At 30.6% G+C, this 21513-nt stretch overlaps 3 protein-coding genes and 1 long non-coding RNA gene across 4 annotated transcripts; 1 reads left to right on the top strand and 3 right to left on the bottom strand.

Annotated features, from left to right (window-relative positions):
- Nucleotides 1–438: 438 nt before the first annotated feature.
- Nucleotides 439–6330, bottom strand: TRM19 (TONNEAU1 recruiting motif 19). Its single transcript, XM_004246693.5, has 5 exons — nt 5802–6330; nt 4938–5026; nt 2876–4846; nt 1443–1716; nt 439–1223 (listed from the first exon to the last, which is right to left on the bottom strand). The coding sequence occupies exons 1-5, from the start codon at nt 5851–5853 to the stop codon at nt 637–639; spliced, it is 2973 nt and encodes a 990-aa protein (XP_004246741.2). The 5' UTR covers nt 5854–6330; the 3' UTR covers nt 439–636.
- An 8030-nt stretch (nt 6331–14360) lies between these two features.
- LOC138338132 (uncharacterized) lies at nt 14361–15419 on the top strand. The gene is made up of 3 exons (XR_011211477.1): nt 14361–14668; nt 14926–15021; nt 15102–15419. It is a non-coding gene; the product is annotated as an uncharacterized lncRNA (long non-coding RNA).
- Nucleotides 15420–15987: 568 nt separating this feature from the next.
- On the bottom strand, nt 15988–19641 carry LOC101245980 (protein SLOW GREEN 1, chloroplastic). Its single transcript, XM_004246694.5, has one exon. It carries the CDS (start codon nt 17364–17366, stop codon nt 16302–16304), a length of 1065 nt encoding a protein of 354 aa, XP_004246742.1. The 5' UTR covers nt 17367–19641; the 3' UTR covers nt 15988–16301.
- A 141-nt stretch (nt 19642–19782) lies between these two features.
- LOC101246275 (uncharacterized) lies at nt 19783–21443 on the bottom strand. Its single transcript, XM_004246695.5, has 3 exons — nt 21176–21443; nt 20864–20969; nt 19783–20179 (listed from the first exon to the last, which is right to left on the bottom strand). Exons 1-3 carry the CDS (start codon nt 21206–21208, stop codon nt 20007–20009), a joined length of 312 nt encoding a protein of 103 aa, XP_004246743.1. The 5' UTR covers nt 21209–21443; the 3' UTR covers nt 19783–20006.
- Between the last annotated feature and the right edge of the window lie 70 nt (nt 21444–21513).

Here is a 21513-nt window from a genome sequence, read left to right as displayed (position 1 = left end):
GAAATGATAGGTGGATTACTATGAAAAGGTATATCTAATCAATTTTGACATTTAAGTTATTATCATTGAAAACTGTTAAAATTTAAATTATAGTTCCAAAATTAAAAAACTTAAAAAATTAAAACGCGAAATTGCTATCAATAACCACTTGAAATGTTACCAAATTTTAGAAAGAAAAAATAAAACAAGATAGATATAAAAATCAAATTTCTAAGAGATGCACCCATCATCATCGCATTACATGATATACTTTAGATGGGTTCCCACATTTACATTCACCAAAAAAAATGTATAACGAGCATGAGTTCATATGAACCCGATGACGCCCTCGTGCATCACACTTTTTGCACGATTGATAGGTTCAATCGATTCATAGCCTCACTGAATCGCTTCACAACCATAGAGACTACAAAACATGAAGGTAAAAACAGATTCAAATTGAACTTGAACAAGCGAATGCACTTTGCTCTCTACTCGCAGAAATATTTCATATAATGTCATTGCCAGATACTGGCATTTTAATGTCATCAAGCTAAACTATATAGTTATTACTAAGGTAATGCAACATTTGTATTTTTATTAGTTATATCTCCTAAACCCTTCCATCTTTCGTTATCGTCGAGTATGAACTACCACCTAGACTGCACCTACAACTTCTTCTATGAGGTCATCTATCAACAATTCTTCAATGTCCTTAACTGCCACATCCATTTCATCCTTGATTGCTAGCCAATGCATCTCTTCCACAACGTTACCAGGTGTGTCTGCGTTTGCAGGATCTTCGTGGCTTCTCAGCAGTTGATGCAGAATGTTTTTCATCCCATAAGTCTCCCATCTCCAGATAATACCCTCTATTGGCTTCACCCAAGGGCAAGGATCCACATACTTCCTAACAATCTCCAGTAGACCCAGGTTTATACGGTCAAACAGTAGCCGCCTTTCGTATCTTGGTCCAGTTGTTTCATCAGTGTACTTCTTCTCAAGATTGTCGAAAACCCAGGGACTCAAAGGACACTCCAAAGTGTGGAAAGATGTTACGAATGTATCAGGGTCGGATGTCTTCAACCCAGAGTCGGTTAGCACATCCAATATGTAAGAAGATTGCCAGCTTTGGGACCTTAAACTGCAATTGTCTTCAAAGGACTCAACCTCGTCATCACTTAGTATTACATCAGCATAAGGCCCTGATTCCATCTTGAGGAGCTTCAGTTGCATGCGAAGCCCTAGTGAGAATAGAATAAGTATCTAAATAAATAGTTCGACAGAGATAATGTACTAAAACCTAATGATAACAACACGAAATAATACTTCATTAATGATAAGAAAGTAAATAAGGGTGCAAACACTAGAGTTGTCATCAAGCAAAGCACTTCGATTGCAGAGGAGATGAGAAGTAATCTGTTGCAAATAATTGCTTAACATGGTCAAGAAATCACACTTACCATTAAGTTCAGCACTGACTCTCTCAAAGCATTCTGAACCGGAAGACACATCTTCTGTAAAAGGAACCTCCAAAACAGAAGGTGGACTAGGATGATCAGCCTCCTTGGAGCTTACTGATGATTCAGGTTCAGGTGCAGGATACTCTAAAACAGAGAGGGGACTACGATGATCAGCTCCCTTGGAGCTTATTGATGATTCAGGTTCAGGTGCAGGATACTCCAAAACAACAGAAGCAGCTGCAGAAGATGTTGGTGATGGTTCTGGAAGTGCTTCCTACATAACAGAGAGCTCCACTTTAAGATAAATATGACTTAAAACTCTTGAAAACATTAGTAGAAATGTATGGTAAACATATAACTAATAAATCCTTGGTATTTCTAAAGACCTAATTATCAAACTCTGCAGTCTGCCAACCCCTTTTGGTGCAAACTTACTGCTCTCTGAAGCAACTAATGAAACTGTCCATCTCATTGTAAACACCAAAGAAACAAAAAGCATAGACATCCTTTCATTCAAAGGATAAACCATCCATCTATGTCCATAGAACATTAACAGTTGGCAACTTTTACCCCAAAAAAGGTGTGTTTTGGGTGCATACTACATATACATTCAGCACAATGAGACATTTTATTCCATGTGCATTTGGTACGTTTTACATACCATACCAGCAAGATAAGCTTTTCAAATTGATCCAAGCAGAAAAGGTTTTGCACGAAGTTAATAGGCAAGATGGTAACCACAGTATATACTATATATAGTTACTTCTTAATGAGTTAGTTTTATGCATTGGGCAAAGAAAAAGAGGCAACTGACATGCAATTTAGAAAAAGTTCAAAGAACGCAAATGCTTTACACATGAAAGCTGATGCCAAGAAAGCCATCTAACTACCATCCTCTCACAATGTTGAACTTGAAAAACAGAACATCTCACAGACTAAAGTGGAAGGCTGGTGTATCAATGAAACAAAAATATACCATATATAGTCATCATGTAATACTAACAGATTGGTCAACTAAAAATTCTCGAAAAGCACATCAACCAATTATAAAATTCTCCAGCCAGCACCCATAAATTTTCTGGCCCAATATTACTGACTTGGGAAGATGCTTTTAGTGCTGGTCATGCTACTTGACCAAGTAGTCATTGTGGCCATTTTCTGAAAGCAATAATGTCAGAGGAATGGGAGTCAAATGAGGAAACCTCACCATCAATCGCTGCAACATTTCTATGAAGATTCCAGAACACTACTATGCAAACTTATAGCCAAACCAAAAGCACATTAGTTACCATGTTAAAGCCAAGACAAACAAGGAAATACAACAGGTTTACAGCTAGTGAGAAAGAACAAAATAGATACGCCTACTATGCTTAAGTGGATATACATGAGAAGTTGCACAAAAATAAAAAAGATATATAAGAGAACGAACAAACCTGTAGAATTGAGACCTCCTGGTTAATAGGAGAAGCACTGCCACATTCCGCAGGTAGTTTCCTATGCATTTCAACAGAATATTCTGAAGATAGGGTAATACTATCAGTTTCAGCATCATCTGAAGCATTAGTATAACTCATGCCATCTGCAGAAGGCACTTGAGAAGCTAAAGACAGCTTCTCAGATAGGTCCTCTTTTAGGTTCATATCGATTCTCTGGCGTAGCTTGCCTTTTGACGAGGTGTCACTAACAAGTTGACGGGAATGAAGTTTCTTTTTGCTGGATCTAGAGTTTTTGGATGAGAATTCATCTCTCAGATTCACCATACCATCCAATGACCTACTTCGGTGATGATTTACGGACTGTTCCTGATTTACAGGCTCTTTGGAAACTGAGCATTGCTTATTAGAAAATTCCCGACGTGCTCTGGTTCTATGTTTTTTGCTGAAAAAAGGTGGAGAAGTTGATCTGTATCCTGAGGAATCATTAATACATACATCCTTCCAACCATCCCTGCTACTAATACCCAAGGGGAAATCCCATTCAGTAGTTCCTTTCCTGCCACCAGGTTCTTTAGTGGCTTCTTCAACATGGACCATGGTATCACAATAATCGTGTTTCGTTACCCCATCAGGTAACGAAAGCATTTCACCAAGTGTGTTACTCTTACCAGCCATTTCAATGTCCTGATAATATTGAGTCATCTTCCACCTCTCAGACAACCTCTTCTTTGCCTCCCTGCCCACTGATGATTCAGAACCTAGGGATGACGATTTTTTTAGATTACCCCTGCCAGATGACTTCCTACAAGACAAAGTTGCAATGTCTGAGTCACCGGTCGAATCGCTTTCATAAATATCACAAGAACTTTCATCTCCGGCATATCCTTTAACACCAGAACCTCTAAAATATGCATCCCTACCATCAAAAGGTCCAAAAGAGTCTCGCATACGCCTCGTAATTTCCTTTGCAATATCTCTTGCTTCATTTGACTTGGGCCTGTAGATCCCCATATTCTTCGACGAATTTTTCTCTTCCTCTTCTCCTGCTCCCCCCGGCGAAGCACGAAGATATTTTGCATGCTTCCTCTCGTCAGGGTGATGTGGAACAGAAGCAATATTACTTTGTGTTATCCCTAGGTTTGGCTTCAGAACAACAATTCTTGTTGGTAGAATATTTTCCTCCTTCCCTTCAGAAAGAACTGGTGAGGACTTTTGGGAATTATGTCCACTATGACGATGTTGTGACTGGAGTAAGAGACCATCAAGGCGCTCTTTCTGTAAGCTGATGCTTTTTTTACATGAACCGCCTCTAACAGATTTGGAGGATTTGGCACTGCCTTCATATTTCACAGAATTTGATGGCTTCAAAACTGCTATGCGACTGCACTTAGAACTAGCACTCTCAACTTGCAGATCCTGCAAGTGCTTCACAAACAAGGAATCTGGTTCCTGAAGATACTTCAACAATAATTCCTTATTTGAATCAAGCGCCTCAAGAGTGTCATTAAATTCTTTTGAGTTCTGAAACCTTTCATCAGTTGAAAGACGTTTTGCATCCATAAACTTCTGCTGTATAAGAGCCATATCAGGAGTCGCAAATCTTCCAGTTTCATTCCATCTTGATGAATGGCGACGGTTGCCAACATGTGATGCTTCCAAATCCTCATACACATCCTTGAATTCTTGGTGCTCCATGGAGCTTCTTTTACTTGATTGTTCATCGAATAGTTGTTTCCTCCTCCTTGAATCTATATGCTCATTTCTATGTTGGCAGCTGTCTGAAAACCTTCTCTGTTGTCTGCCAATATGCTGCGGAGATGGCATCCCTTCAAGACCCATCAATCTGGCAACAATGCTGGTCGGCCTTTTCTTTGATTCGCCTTCTCTCGCCATTTCTTCTGCAAGCAAGTTCTTAATTGGTGTCCCGGTAACTCGTTTGGAAGAGCTCTTCCCAAAATCATGCATAATCTACACATAGAAAAATATTTAATGAATGTCAGCTACAACTATTATTTCTACAATGAATAATTAACCCTTAAATGATCGAAAATGCTGATACCATATCTCCCCTAGTAGCTTCATCACAGTAGGAACGAGAATTGAGAGTCACTTCTGGTGTAGCAACTTGTTTCTGAGCTAGTTTACTTCCTGGACATGGAATCAATTAACAATGTCAGTACTCACTTTATATCATCCATCAAAAAGGGGTGAATGCAAGTTAGATTAAAGGATTTAGAGAAAGTGAAGTACAATTTGGTTAAACAAAACAAATCAACCTATGGCTTATATCATAATGATAAGAAAACCAAAACAAAATGATGATGTTACCACTACATAAAGACTATAATCATTCATGCCAATGCAGCTTAACTTTAACAAAAGTAAGAACCAAAGAGAGTAATTTGGGAAACCAAAAATAGTTTAATACAGAAATAATAAAAGCAATTATCCAGAAAACAACAACAATGTAAATACAGGGAAAATACATTCAATATATCATTTCATCTTTCAAAATTAAAAAAAAAAAAAAAAAACTAAATCCAAAAGAATTCCAAGTAAAAAATTTTGAAACAGAAATTTCAAAAAAATGAACAAGTCAATTACTTCCAGAAAATCGCTTTTCGTTTGCCAAATTTAAAACTAAAAAAAATGAGATTATATAAGACAAAGAAGATCTTAGTCAGGCAAAAAGTAGTACTAATAAATTATTATCATCAAAATGTAAAACTTTAAAAAACACAAAAAACTAATTTCCTTCTCGTTCATTCATTCATTCAAAAAAAAAACGCAGTTCATCAAATCAACCAGTACTCATAATTCTAACAAACAGTCAACATTCAAATCTTCATTACTTCACAAAATCTCATCAAACAACCAAAAAAGAGTAAATAACAAGGAAAATAGAGAAAGAGAGAGAAATCACCTTCCATAACTCCGGAAGCACTCCTAGACTTCCTATGACGACTTTTCTCCATTGTATTTTTTTTCAAACTCCACCTCCACAGACAACAACAACACAACAAAAAAGCAAAAAGCAAAAAAGAAAAAGTAGCAAGGATTTTGAAAAAGAGGAGAGAGGGAAGCTTATCACTTATCAGATCGTAAATCTCGGAAAAAAGCAACAATAAACCACCTCGAAACTCATCACCAGCTCCATCTCAAAAACTCAAAAAAAAAAACAGTTAAAAAAACCCTAGCTGCAAGTGTTCTTCATAGCTGCATCGTTTTTGAAAAAGAGATAGGTAGAGAAAACCTGATCAATGGATCACATTATAGAGAGAGAAACAGTCTATACGTATAGAGAGAGAAAGGTAATCACCATTAATGAGTTTTTTTCCTTTTGGGTTTAGAGAGAGAGATTTTTGAATTGGAAAAACAAAGAGAGATTTGAAATGAGGGGAAAAATAAGGACAAAAAGAGTGATACAGTGAGGGAATTTAGAAGCGGGCCCCACTTTTCTCTGCGGCTTGTAAGTAGTAGAGAAAGTGTGTGTAGTGGGGGTAGTGGGACCTACGTGCTAAATTTTGACGCCACGTCACTCTACTATTTTATTTTATCTCGTTATTTTGAATTTGTATCGCGTAAAAATATTTTAAATAAATATTTTTTTTATCAGAACTATTTATATCTTTACACTTGAATTTGAAATTTCTAATTAAAAAAGATAAACATTTTGTTGGGGTACTTGACTAGTACTATTGCCATGACTTGAAGGGCAATATTTATTTCAGAAAATTACTTGTCACATGTTTCATTTTTATCAACTTGTTTCTAATAATATTAGAGGTGAAGTCAGAACTTTTAATAAGAAGGTTTAAAATCTGTAGAAATAGATAGTCGAAGAGGATTCGATATCTATTATATATACATATAAACTTATTTTATCCATATATAAATAATATAATTTTCCGCCTCCGAACGAAGGTAGATCCGTCCCTGAAAGATAGGTTAACAAGTTTAGAATTCGAAAATCCTTAAATATATAATCGTTTCATTAAAAATCATTTTTTAATATGAGATTTTTTAATATAAATTTAGATTTATTCGAGTTTTACTATGAATTTCGAATATCTAATAGAAAAAAAAATGATAGGTGTGGTATGATTTTTAAAAGTAGGTTACATATAGCATTGATGAAAAAGTAAATATTTTGAAAGAAAATAACTTATAATAAATATTATAAAAACTATTGACAAAAATCATGCACGATTATTATATAGTAATTTCATTGTTTGATTATGTACTTAATTAAATCGTTGCTTAATATGTATATATAACAAATGCCAATTTATTTTCCCTTTAAAGTCAAGTTCTTTTTATGACAAACTTGATATCAATTCTACCCTAAAGATGGTAAAATATTGTATTGAAAAATATTTCGAAAAGGAAAACATGATTAAGCATCATAATTATAAATAAAAAAAAAGAACTAAATTTCATTATTTAATTAAACAGTTGTTAATTCCATGCATTATTTAAATAATATATATATATATATATATATATATATATATATATATATATATATATATATATATGTAACAAATGTCAATTTATTTTCCCTTTAAAGTCAAGTTCTTTTAATAAGTAACTTTGGGAGACAATACTACTGTGCTTTAAAGGAACATTCCTGTACAGTATTTATCAAATTCAAATTTCAAATACATTTCAAAGTATTTAATTTTTAGTTTTGACCTATTAAATGCAATAATAACTTCTTAATGATAATTCAAATCTTACTAATAGTTAAAGTCTTCAACATTTTCAAATTTTAAAGTATTGACCAATTAAATGCAATAATAATATAACATAACTTCTTAATAATAATAATTCAAATGTTAATGAGTCTTTTTATTCTTTTTAACGATCAAGTAACATATGGCCCTCAATTCTCAATAAGCAAAGTTTAATGGTAGAAGTAGGATCATATATCAAATTTTAAGAAAAAACTTATTTACGTTCTTTAAAAGTCTGGCTAGCTCATTTATATCATTTTTGATTGAGAAAAAGGCTCACTCATGTAATTTTTGTTAACTGAAATGACATAAATGAACTAAATTTTAACATGAACACATAAATAAGCCTTTTCTTAGGTCCAATGACATATTTGAGTCTTTTCGCTTTTAAAATAATTTAACTCATGACGTAATTGAATCATAATTGACCATATAAAAAATGATTATGCAAAATCAAAATTGTTTCTAGTTATCAATTATGATGGCTGACGTGGAAATGGTATAGATAAGCAAAACATTTAACGAACTATACAAATGAATTTTTCTCAAAGTTTAGTAACATATTCGAGTCTTTTCTCTCTGTTATAATCGGAAAAATAAAAAGAAGTAACCATATACGAATTTCTTAATTTTTCCCATACCACACTCTCCAAAAATAAAAATAAAAGTTCTTAGCTTAATTAAGAGTAAATTGGATTAATTTAGAGCACAAGAAATTGTAAAATTACTTTCTATATAATTTATATAATATAAAGATCAATTAAACCATTCAGTGATTTGGAAGGAGCAAAGTAGATACTATTTTATATATACATTAGACATATACATGTTGAAAATATACTAATAAAACACGTATAATATAGGAAAAAAGATTTAAAATATATTCAAATAACTTTGATCGAAATTATTATAATAATCTTAAAATTTTATGAGTTTTGACCAAATTCGAATATATTTCGACAAAAAGTTCCTATAATACACATACTTAGTTTTTTTTTTTTGAATATTCTAAAGCTATCAACTTTAATATAATTATCATTAATTAGTTGCAACTCCTCTTTTTCTGCTTTTGAAAAAGAAAACCTATTAGAGTATATATATTAAAGTCAATTTTTTTTAATTCTTCTTGTCCTACTTAATATTAGTATAAATGAAATGAGAAATAAGTTAAATATAATTAGATTGACTATATGTTTAATTAGTCTAAACTTCAAATAATTTTGACCACCAAACGACAATATTAGCTACTCTTCCTCTCATTATTTTTCTCTACATTCGTGCATTTTATTGGATTTTTATAACATTTATAATTTATTTATGTGTATTTTTAAGTGATACATACACGTAATATTTTATTAGTGGTGTCCTGAAATAAAAAAGAAAAAAGACCAAATCAAAACGACTGTTTTTTATTTCTCGAATCGTGCACTATAACGTTCATTTGGGATAACACTCTTAATAAGATTTTTTTTTTATATTCAGAATAAAAATTTGAGATCTGTGATTAAGGATGAATCAATTAAATACATTCGCTCCTGATTTCAAGTATATAATTAGTAAATATTATTATCTTGATAGATTATATAGTTAATAATTGTATCAAATATTAAAATAGATGGAACCTTGTACATTTATGTATCATTCTTGTGATAGAAAATTATTTTTATATCTTTGGACATGATGTTACATTTTTTTAATTGATAGGTGCATGTGAGAGGAAATGTGAGAAAGATGGAGCAGTATGGGGTAGGGTGGAGCTAGTATATAATTAAGATTTAGTTGAATTTAATTATTTTGGTCAAAATATTATATTTGTCTCAAAAAAATCTATTGAACATATAGTAAAATTTCACTAAAATAATGTATGTGAGGTCGTAAAATATTATTATTTATTAAATCAATAAATTAGTATTTATTAATTCCAAAATTGTTTTGAGATCAAATGAAAATTAATTCTAATTATATCAAAATTATTTTATCTTACTAATTTATGTATCTTATTTATGAAAATCACATAAAAGATAAATTGGTTATATGTAAAGTACAATGAATAATGTTTTAATTTGACGTTGTTAATTTCGCAATCTCGGCTTGGACGACAAACTAATTCGAGAAAGATTAGTGTTTTGGATGCTATCAATTTTGCAATCTGTCTTAGACGACAAATATTCAAGAAGAGATCATAGCAAATTGTTTTTTACATTGCAAAATTCATTCGTGATGAATCTCAAAGAATTAGAATAAATCCACTTGTGAAAATATCATTCATGAACTAGAGGTCATAATTAATGATCTCGATTACCGCAACAAATTAGACATAATAAACTTGTCGGATTACCTGGGTGAAAATGATACATGATCAAAGGTTCATAACTTAGAAGAAATTGTGGATACCATAAGAAAAAACAATGTTGATGATGAAGGTGGAGGTAATAGAATACCTTTAAAACTGGTAGCATAAGAAAGTACTATCACATCTAAAACTCATCACAATTTTATAATGCGTTGAAAAGACTACACTAGAACTTCTGAATGCAAAGTTAGAATTGAGCTTCAACTAAATTTAAATTCTAATCAAAAAAATAAAACACAATTAAATAACAATTCACTAAAATGTGTTAGATATATTTATATTCGTAATAAACTATTAATTTATAATATTAATGAGACCATATATTTAAATAAGAAACTTTTGAAAATATATCATCTTATCGAAATAAGTGACATTTTTATCCGCTCAAATCGAAATTAAAAGAAAACAATATTAATTTAGAACTCTATAATTTAAATGAACTAAAAATTTAAATTTATAAACTTCAAATTTTGACCTCGCATTTATTCTGGTGGGGTGGATTGAGTTAGACAAGGTGAATTTGCCTAAATGGAGCCAAACACCAAATCTCTTTGGTGTGATTTTTCTAAAAAAAAATGACATTTGAATAAAACATAAAACATTGATATGGAATCTTCACCTTTGACAAAATTTGACTATTATGAAAAAGGCTAATCCTATGGAGGCCTACTTAACCTCTAGGTTTTCATGTCTCTTAATAATATATAATCTAGTGGTACTTTCTAAATTCTACTATTTAATTTGTTTGGTTGATGATAAATTATATGAAAATTATAGTATATAGTAGTAATTAGTAATATACAAATTACTTTTCATTGAGGTTTGTTATATTGCACTAAAATTGAATGTATGAGATAACATTTAAGATATTTACTTATAACAATAATTATAATTATTGATTACTAATTGTTAAGATGACATATTTCATGAAATTAATCGAGGTACGCTTATAAATAATAAATTAATTTCATATTTAAAAGTGTGATGTAATATTTAATGAAGTGTGTTAAGAACTATCAGATGGCAACTTTAAATTTGTATAAAGATAAATAATGTCCTAATCTTATTGAACGCAAAGTTATCTGATATATTTATTATTGATGAAATGTGACATATATTTCATGAAGTTAGTCGAGATACGCGTGAAGGGTATTAGATGGTGAGTGAATGACACCTCTTTTTCAGTGTGCATGAATGGTGAAAGATAAGTCTATATAATGGAATCATTTGTCTTCTCATAGACACAAATAATTTTCATCTTACCATAAGTCCATAATAATGTTTGTCCCCATGCTGTTATTATTATTAATATTATTATTGTTTCCCCTTTTTCACTGTTTATGTTTTTTCATTAATTATTAGATCCCTTTGCAAGACACCAAACATTTGGTAGTGTGTAAAATAGTCAAAGTTTTTTTTTTTTTTTTTTTTTTAAAAGAGGCTAAAAACATGCCACCAATGAGTTGCTAGCTTCAAGTGTAATAAATTACACTAAAAAAATCCAAATTGATAGAGTACTAGTTAAAATAATACTCTAGCTACTATATATGTTGTTTTTTTTAAAAAAAATTCATCGTGGAGTTTACTTCATTATATAGTTAGCTGACGAGGAGAGGATTGTCAAAAACTCAAAATCATATAAGAAGATCAAAGATCTTATAAATGCCCACTAATGTGTGATCGAACACTCTTCCGCATGACTGGACATCTAAAGCGTAAAAAATATAAGATGAATTTCCAACATCAGAAGAAAATATATAATGAATTGAATTAGGCATGAATCAAGTACTATGATTTAAAAAAAAATAACATCGATCTAACTTAACCTTAAAAGTTAACTCATAAAAAAACACCGTAAAATATCATATAAAGAGATCAACGACTCTAACGCCTACCAAGGAGGAACTCAAGAGTTATAAATTGCCTTTTATATTCAAGGTAAAAGACGAAAGATGTTTTCAAATTGACATAAAGATGAGATACACACATATATAATGGAAGAAGAAAATAAAGATTTTTTATAAGATATAACTCATTTTTACATTATACATATGTTTTTAAAACTCAATATGACATAATTCGAAAGACAAATATGTTTTTGTACTATTTGTATGGACTTATTCATTTGGTCCTATTGTTGCCTCATATCGAGTAATATAAATATTTATATCTGACTATATTTAGTGGTCCTATTTTTCAATTGTGAAAAAGGTTAATTTCATTACAACGGTTTTTTATCTGATGTTTGATATTTGTATAAGAGTCTAATCAATTCAAGTTTGTGTTTAAAGATTTATTTGAAGGAAACGTCTTTTACCAGTATGACTCAAAATCAAACCCTTCGGTTAAGAAATAAGCAGTCTTATCTAACTCTGAAGCACTAAATTAAAAGACCCTAATTTGATTGTTAGGGTTGTGACAAGTTAATACAACTTCTTTAACAAGGATGGAGCTGTTTAACTGAATAACTTTGACTTTAAGCAACAATTAATTAAAGATAAAGTTTTAAAAAAGGTTGTCTTAATTATAAAAGTTGTATATAGTAGGTCCACTTCCACTTCTAATCAATATCCATAATTAGGGTTTCATCAATCAGCCACCCTTGTTAAAGGAATCAATTACTCTTCTAGATTAATTAACCTAAACATTCCATTGGTGATCACTTACCACCAAAATAATGTTTAGATATTAGGGGGAAAATATTTCTCATTTCTCGGACCGGAGGTATAAAAATATTAAACAATCGTAATCCGTACTTTTATTCTTCAATGAGACACCTAAATTGAAATTAATAGGCACGACATGTTCGTGGAAGATTCATATACCTGATTCGTAAATATTTATAGGTTCTCCTTAGAAAAACAAGTCTATATATGATTTCACTATCTAATGTCTTCAATAAGAAAATATACAAGAGATTTTCTTTTAGCATAATCTAATTAGATATATGGAAACAAAAAGGTCCAAATAGGTTAAAACAGTACTCCAATTAATAATGTAAAAAGATCCCAAATCTTCTTAGAAACATAGAGTAATTAAACCTACTTTTTTTGAGTTTCTTTTCATATGGCTTTCATTTACTTTTGTCCTAATTAAACTTGAAACTTAACCATCAACCTACTAGGCATATAGCAATAGAGTAGCATATTAGGCTTTGACATGTTAAAGTTAATAATAATATCTTAAATTGTCACATTATATTTTGTTATTGTGTTTAGAGCTCAACTTGTAGTGGTTAGAAGTAGTGTGTAAGATTAATTATATTTAATTAAATAGGTAACTCATCATTAATTGATGATATGAGCTTGATGAAGTGAAGGATAGAGCCAGGTAGAGGCAAAAATCCTTTCGAAGAAAAATTATATTATTTCGAAAGATTATATTATATATAATGTTTGCGTTGAGTAAATGTGAAGTCTTTTGGTGGAGATTTGGATAAATTCTAAATGTAATTTTATATCGGGTAAATACATTATTATAGATTACTATACACTTCTATACCATGTCGATATATTGTTTATGTAGATGTAAAAATATCATACAAGAATAACAATAATAGTTAACGCAAGGGCATGGTTGATCGAGTGGTCGAGAGGTGGATCTCCCATGTGAGAGACCTGGAGTCGAATCCAACCTCCTTCTTCTGCTACTCAGTCATGAGCTCATCGCGTGAGATTTGTCTAAGTGTGATTTACATCTTTTGTGGAATTTGCAAGCTATAACACAATTAAATAGTTACAATCAAGTGTTCACTCGAAGGACAGAGATTATGAGCTCTCGATTTTTTTAATTAAAAAAAAACAATAATAGTGTATTAAAATTGTTGTATAATTATTATTGGAGGAAGAAGAAGTGAAATCGTTAATGATTTATTTTTTTATTTTTTTTTGAATACTCGATATTTATGACAAATCAATACGAATGACTAAAAACACCAAACATTGAAGCAAATTCTCAAATAAAATATTTGCTCTTAATCAAATAATTTTATGGAAAAAGGTAAGATGTATAATTAATTGACCCTACATTCAAATAGTAAATATTGCCTTTCATGTACAATCAAGATAAGTTTCTATATATGATTTTTTAGCTAATTTAAACCCTTTTTTTTTCAAATTTTGTCAGTGTAACTTTTGCTAGGTGAAAAAAAAAAAAGTATTGTCATAGTGACATAAAATAATATCATCATTGTTTCATAATTTTCTGCCATCAAACTGAGCTGAAAAAGAAGAAACAGTTACTAACAAAGTAAAAAAGGAATCCAGTGAGGAGTTCTGATTATTCAAGAATATTTTTTTAAAAAAAATAAAAGATTATATTACTGTACTTGATATCCATTTAATAACATGATCCCACAAATGTTTTTTGAGTGACTGATGTATACGCAAATCTTATCCTATCTTCTTCTCGTACTAAGAAAAAGAGTTTTCTCAATGCTCTAACGCCCACACTCACATTAGATAGGAACCGAACTGTCTCACGATGCTTTGAATTCCTTTTTAAAAGCTGGTTAAGAACAGAGATGAAGTGTCTACTAAAGCCATAATAAGATTTACAGATGCAATCACAATAAGAATCAATCAAGCATTCAATGGTTGATGGACAGAACTGGAACACTGACAACTAAGCAAAGTCATTGCTCAAACTGCTATAATACTCTATGCAGCAAAGTTTGCTGTGTAACAGTCTCTTCCATCTCAGGTCATAACACATACCAAGTGCATTTGTTTTGTAAAAGGCCAGTTCATATCAAACACATATCATAGAAATTTCTGAAGAATTAAAAGACAAAATCACAAAGCAAGGTTCTCACTTCCATTCTTGATTAGATGAACTACAATAAGGAATTGGTTTGACTATTGTGATCATATATGTATTGCAAGTACTTATTGGTGCTTACTATTTGATTGGCTTTGGAGAGGCAGTTATCTTTACCACACTTTTCTGTTAATTTTCAGAAGCTTTGTGAGGCTCAGATCGTGTTTACCATTTTAAGTCGCGGATTTTATGTAGCACATATGATTACTATTGGAAGCAAGGGAGCTTCTCTACTTGTATGCTTGCAAATATTTATTCTAGGAATATTGATGTCCATCAACTCTAGCAGTTTGCTCATTCCTATTTCTTGTTGCAGTTATGCATGATTTGCAACTGACTCACACTGATCTGAAGCCAGACAATATCCTCCTTGTTTCGTCGAACTACATTTCAGATACAAGGTAATGCATCATATCGTACGTCTTATTGGAATTGCTTTTCAATAGCATAGTAATATTAGAAGCAACTACGTATTTGTGTAATTATGTTTGCTAAAGATCAACCTGTGTATTAGGATTTTAGCCTTTCTATCAATGTTGACATCACAAACTGAAATTTTCTTGGCAATTTTTCTTAGTCTCTCTCTCGATACAACAAGTAAATGTACGGGATTGACTCACTATACAGAGAGAGATATCTAGGAAGTGCTCAGTCTATCTGCATTTTGCACATATGGTTTCTTTCCTAGACCATATAAAAAGCTAGTGCTTACTTTATCAAAATAGATGGCTGTTCCCTAGAAATTTAAGCAATGGATTCCTCCAACTACAAAGACAGAAAATTCACTACTGAAAGTATGGATCGAATGTGGTTGTATGTTACAAGTTTTATCAGACAACTCAACCACAATAAAATATCCTGATACAATGAAGATTATCTTGCTTCAAAAGCGGTTAAAGTTGCAAAAGAAGAACAGGGGTGAAGTATAAAAACCGTCTACTAAAGCCATAATAGATTTTTACAAATGCAATCACGATTAGAACCAATCAAGCATTCAATCAATGGTTGATGGACAAAACCGGAACGTTGACAATGAAGCAGTGTCATTCCTCGAACTGCTCTTTACATCTATAATACTCTATGCAACAAAGTTTGTTCTGTAACTCTGTCTCTTCCATCTCAAAGTCACAACACATATCAAAGTGCATTCATTTTGTAAAAGAACAGCTCATATCAAACATATTACGGAAGTTTCAACAGAATTAAACAAACAAATCACAAAGCATGGTTCTCATTTCCATTCTTGATTAAATGAACTATGATATCATGTCGTTCGATTCAGATACCTGCTGAAAATTAAAGAGCCTTACGTTATTGCCCTCTGACTAACCAAAAAAGAGAGATCTTTTTGTCCGAACCTAATTGCTACTCGACAACTCATATAACAATAAACTATGCAAACCAGACAACTACTAAGCTCAAACAATATGTTACTAGTAACAAATAGAGCAAAATAATTTCCATCATACCTCTACCATCCAATCTGAACTTCAGCAGAACCAAAGCCTTATTCTATTCAGCTTTTCGAGCTAGCTCTCTCATTCTCCGCCCTCTGTGCAAACACCTTCGTTGCAATCATGTTCTCATCGAAATACCTAGCGTAGGGATGCCCTTGCGGTACAAGTCTCCGATACTTCTCAAAACACTTCTCAGCCTCATTAGTTTTCCTCATTAATGTGTATATTATTCCTTGACACAAGTAAGGCCTGAAATCCCTAGGCTCCTCTTTAACTAACTCCTGATAAACCTTCAATGCATCTTCATATTTCCCTTCGATCACCCGAATTTGTGCAAGCAATAGCTTAAAATCCCTCAAGTCAGTCTTTTTATTCTCCTTCTTACACAATTTAATGCCCTCCTCAATCTTCTTCTCAATTTCCATCAATTCATCAATCGATTCATCTTGTGAAGCTGCCATAACCAGTCCATGATAAGCCTCAACGCGAAAAGGGTCTTTCTTTAGTATCTCATTGAACCCAACTTTGGCCAACTCAATCTCCCCAAAGTTCACATACAAATGAGATTTCAACAAGGGCCATTCGTTCTCGTTCGGTTCGAGCTCAATTAACCTATCAATAATGCTAATAGCATCCAGTATTTTCTTATTCTTTATCCGAATTTCCATCAAATTCCTTAAAGCTTCCACATCATTCGGGTTATTAACCAGGTGCTCTTCAATTGCTCTTTCCCTTTCTTCCTCTGAAACTGCATCTCTCACCACATCAGTTTCCATGGCCGTCGGAGTAAAAGCTTGGTTAGCAAGTGCAGGTTTCGGGAAGACAAAGTATCTTGCGAACAAAAGGGTAGTGGCAGTTACAGTAGCGATGAGTGTTGGCTTAACGAATGAAAATAGGTTATGGGGTTGTTCGTTAGGGGTTTGAGGGATGAGGGGTTTGGGGATTTTAGAATTTTGTGAAGAAGATGAAGAAAAAGAACAAGCTTTAATGGTGGAAGGGTAAAATGGTGGAGGTGAGGTTCTGAAAGTGAGACAAGAAATGGATTTAGCATAAATTGGACGATGATTATGAAGCTTTTTCTGAAATGGGTTTGTTCTAGAGCCAAAAGGGTTTAAGGTTGCCATTGTTTTGGTGAAGATGAAAGAATTTTGGAGCTCTTAAACCCTAACAATAATGGCGGAATTTACAGTCTAGAGAAAGCTTAACAATGGAGAAAGGATGAAGCATATAAGGGCATTGTTGGGCTTGTTTGGTGGCAGGCCCAATTGACTCTAAAATCAATTGGGCTTTTGCTTTAGGCCCATCAAATGGTCGAAATTCAAGTAAATATTTGGATAAACGCGTGTTTTCAAAAACGTTCTTTGGGGCGAGTTTCCGAACGGGGAGTATCAAAAATGATTCAGGGCGTAAATAGAAGACATATATCTATAATGTGTAAGTTCTAAAATTTGGAGCGTAAGCTCTACGTGTAAAAATATACTCCGTTGGAATAATTTTTTTTTTTTTGCTTTAAATATAATATTTGTTATTATTGATGTAATGATAATTTCTTGAATAATAATTATAATATTCTTTTTCATTATTATTGATTATTAATACGTTTCTCAAATAAATATTATAATATTTTTTTCATACATTTTAGTCTATCTTTTTGATAGTAAAATTATAAAATTGAATATACATGTGATTACGCTGCGAGATCTGAAAGACTTGCATTCCGTATATCGAAGCTAATATCTTGCCTTGTATAACCTCACGTCTCCACCTTTTATAACACTCAAATAATATATATATATATATATATATATATATATATATATATATATATATATATAATCTATTTAAAAGTTGATGTAAACACCCAGTACAAATAGATTTTTTTTCATATTTTTGTATTATATCTATAATAATCTATTCAAAAGTTTATTTTAGGGCCTGTTTGGATTTCTAACATATACGTCATAAGACAAAAGTTTTGATTTATTTTATTATTTTGACTTTAAAATAAATGCTTATAAGTATTTTTTAATTTTTATTCAAACACTTTAAAATTGTGAAAAAACTATTTTAATTTAGAAGCATCTAAAATAAGTCAATTCGAATGACGCTTAATCTTTAATTTTAAGAACATCCCATATATTAATAATAATATATTAAAATAATTATTATTTGTTTTTTCAAATTTAACTTCTCAAGACAGTAATAGTTGAAGGTGATGATAAAATTATAAAATATTTATTTTAAGCGTCAAAATATAAATGATAAATTTAATGCTTAAATTTATGCATATATAATAAAACACTAACTTCAAATTTTTCGCTTTCTTTATACTTACAATAAGATCGTTATTATTATCATACATACCCTTTGTATTTCTTTTTAAAATTATTTTCAAAAACATTTCTTCTTTTTTTTTAGTTGATTACTGCATTTAAATTTGGTAAAAATGCAATAAAGAAAAATTTAAAAGTAAAATAAAATAGCAACATGGACTCTTATACATTGGCACGTGGAGTGAGGAGGCACTGCCAACTAATGAACATGGCAATAACGTGTCAAACAATTTTATTTGTCACAATAAAAAATTCCGACGTCATTTTTATTTATTATATTTATTATTTAAAAATAAACAAATATTTTTATATTATTATCATCTTATTTTTATAAGTAAAATCATTAATATATATTTTTTAAAAATTTCCAATCAAAAATATATCATTTATTTTATATAAATCGTCGGTATAAATAATTATCACTTATTTAATCTACCTCTCAAATCAATATAAGAAGGTAGTATAAATTACCTTTAAGAATATCTTTTTTGCTAATCATTAGTTTTACTCTTTTTGAATAAATCACAATCATCAAAGTAATATAGTAGAAGAGGCTTATAGAATAAAATAATTACCTTTTTTTCCTTTCTATTTCTAATTTTTTTATTTATTATTATATAGAAAGAGTAAAAATTGGAATATTCTGTTCTAACTTTTTTTTTTCCTGTTAAAGAAAGACATAAAAACATTTATCTTTAGATTTTTCAATTTAGATTGATTTCATCACTCATATAAATCGATTTCATTATTCATATAATCTTCCCCTCTAAGTTTAGATTGATTTTACTATTCATATAATTCTCTCCAATAAATTTAGATTGATTTCATCACTTGTATAATTTTTCCAAATCCAATCAACCCATAAATTTAGGGAATGAAAAAAATTAAAGTAATTACTTCATATATATAAAACTTCAAAAATATTTTTTTCTTGTTTAATTATTTTATTCATATATGTAGGAATAAGACAATTTAGGACCACCTTCCATTCATGAACCCTATCTTCTTAGTTTTATTAGCCCTAGAACTTTTTGAATGAACTAACCATTGAGCTAAATTTGAAAGTCCACATCAAACATCATTGTTACAACAATAGAGAGGAAGGCAAAGTTTGCTAATGCTAATAATATAATATAATTGTTGTGATCGGACCCCGCGCTCGAGTAGGATGCACGTGTATCTCGTTAACTTTTGAAAAAAATCAGTATTTATAGGCATATGTATTTTGCAAATTCTATAGATATTAAGATATTAACAGTGTATTCATGAAAAACATAGGAGTAGTACTAATACAGGCTAGAGGATTCACCCGTGAAACCTGAATTTGAATTCAACTTGAGTGTTTATTTCACCGTTTTTATTTTAGGTTAACCCATATTTGAGCTAAGATAATATTGATTTACCCTAAATTTTAAAATTCTGACTTTGCCGCTATTGTTTTTCCTTGGAGTCTTTATTAGAGGAAGAATCCAACATTATACAATGGATTCTTTGTCTTGACATCTCCAATTCATCATGTATTGATGATGGTCTTCTTGCTTCTCTCGTTTTCTTGTTGTATGCCTCAAAGAACTCTTTGTTTTCTTTCTCCAATTCCTTCCACACTACATAATTTTTTTTTATAAAATTCAAGTTAATGTACACATAATTCTCCGATTTGTTTTATTTTACGTGACACACTTTTATTTATCATATTATAAATTATAACGATCATATTAAAGTTTAATTTATGGTCTAAACTAAAATATATTTTAATCGTATAAAACTAAATAATTCATAAAAATAACAAGGGATGGATAAATTTTCTATATTTTTGTTAAAATATCTTAAATTTAAATCATATAAATAAAACATTTTCTATAAAAAACACTTATTCCACCATAAATTTTGTGTGATACGAATTTAATTGTCAGTCTAAATACTAATACTAAAACATATACTATAGAATATTGATAACTATTTCTCAATTCCAAATAAATTAAAATCATCGATACAAATCTTAATTTTGTCATTTAAGCTAATATCACATCAACATTTTAATAAAAATTGTTTATAATATACATAATAAATAATATTAATTCCCTTACCTACCCTTATTCCATAAAAATCTCAAGTATTTACCCAATTTTCTACTATTCGAAAAAATAATTTATCGAAATAATAATATCATCATTAATATCGACACATCTGAAATCGTCCTCCCAAAACGCACAATCCCATACATAAAAAAAAAAAAAAAAAAAAAAGGCAAACAAGAGTGACAAAAGTGTACTAGTTATTTAATTTACCTGTGGAAGTGATAATAGGCTGAATATTTGCATGTTTGGATAGAGCATCCATGCATTCTTCTTGGCTCATATTGAATATTATACATTCTTCTATCAAGTGTTGCACCTACATCATCACCACCACCCCTTGCTTCATTACTATATAGTAACAATAACTAAAACTAAACTTATATACACGATATACCGTATAGTAACAAATATTCACACAATTAGTTAAAAGATATCATTATATCTGTTATACGATCAGTATATATAACTTAAATCGATCTAATGAAAGTATTGCAAGAGATGATGTTAACTAAAAATACTTACCATGTGGATGTATTGAGAAGAAGAATCACCCATTTCTCTATATGTTGCACAAGATTAAATTGATTTTCTTTTAATGAACATAAAGAGTAGAAAACAATTACTAAAAAGAACCCTAGTTAATTGATTAAATTAAGAAGGGGGAGAATTTAAAGGAGAAGCATATGAGTAGAAAATATGAGAAAAAGATGTGGAGAGAAGCACAAACATATATGGAAAGTTAGGCATATGTTAGTGTGTGCACAATATATATGGAAATATCTTTTTATTTGGAGAAATTCTAAATTATATTCTCCGTTCAAAATAAAATTGATTGTTATTTTAATTTAAATGATATTTTT

This window comes from Solanum lycopersicum, chromosome 9 (assembly GCF_036512215.1).
Source record: "Solanum lycopersicum chromosome 9, SLM_r2.1".
Taxonomy (NCBI): Eukaryota; Viridiplantae; Streptophyta; class Magnoliopsida; order Solanales; family Solanaceae; genus Solanum; species Solanum lycopersicum.
Note: the sequence above shows the minus strand (reverse complement) of the source record. Positions and strands in the feature narration are given on the sequence as shown.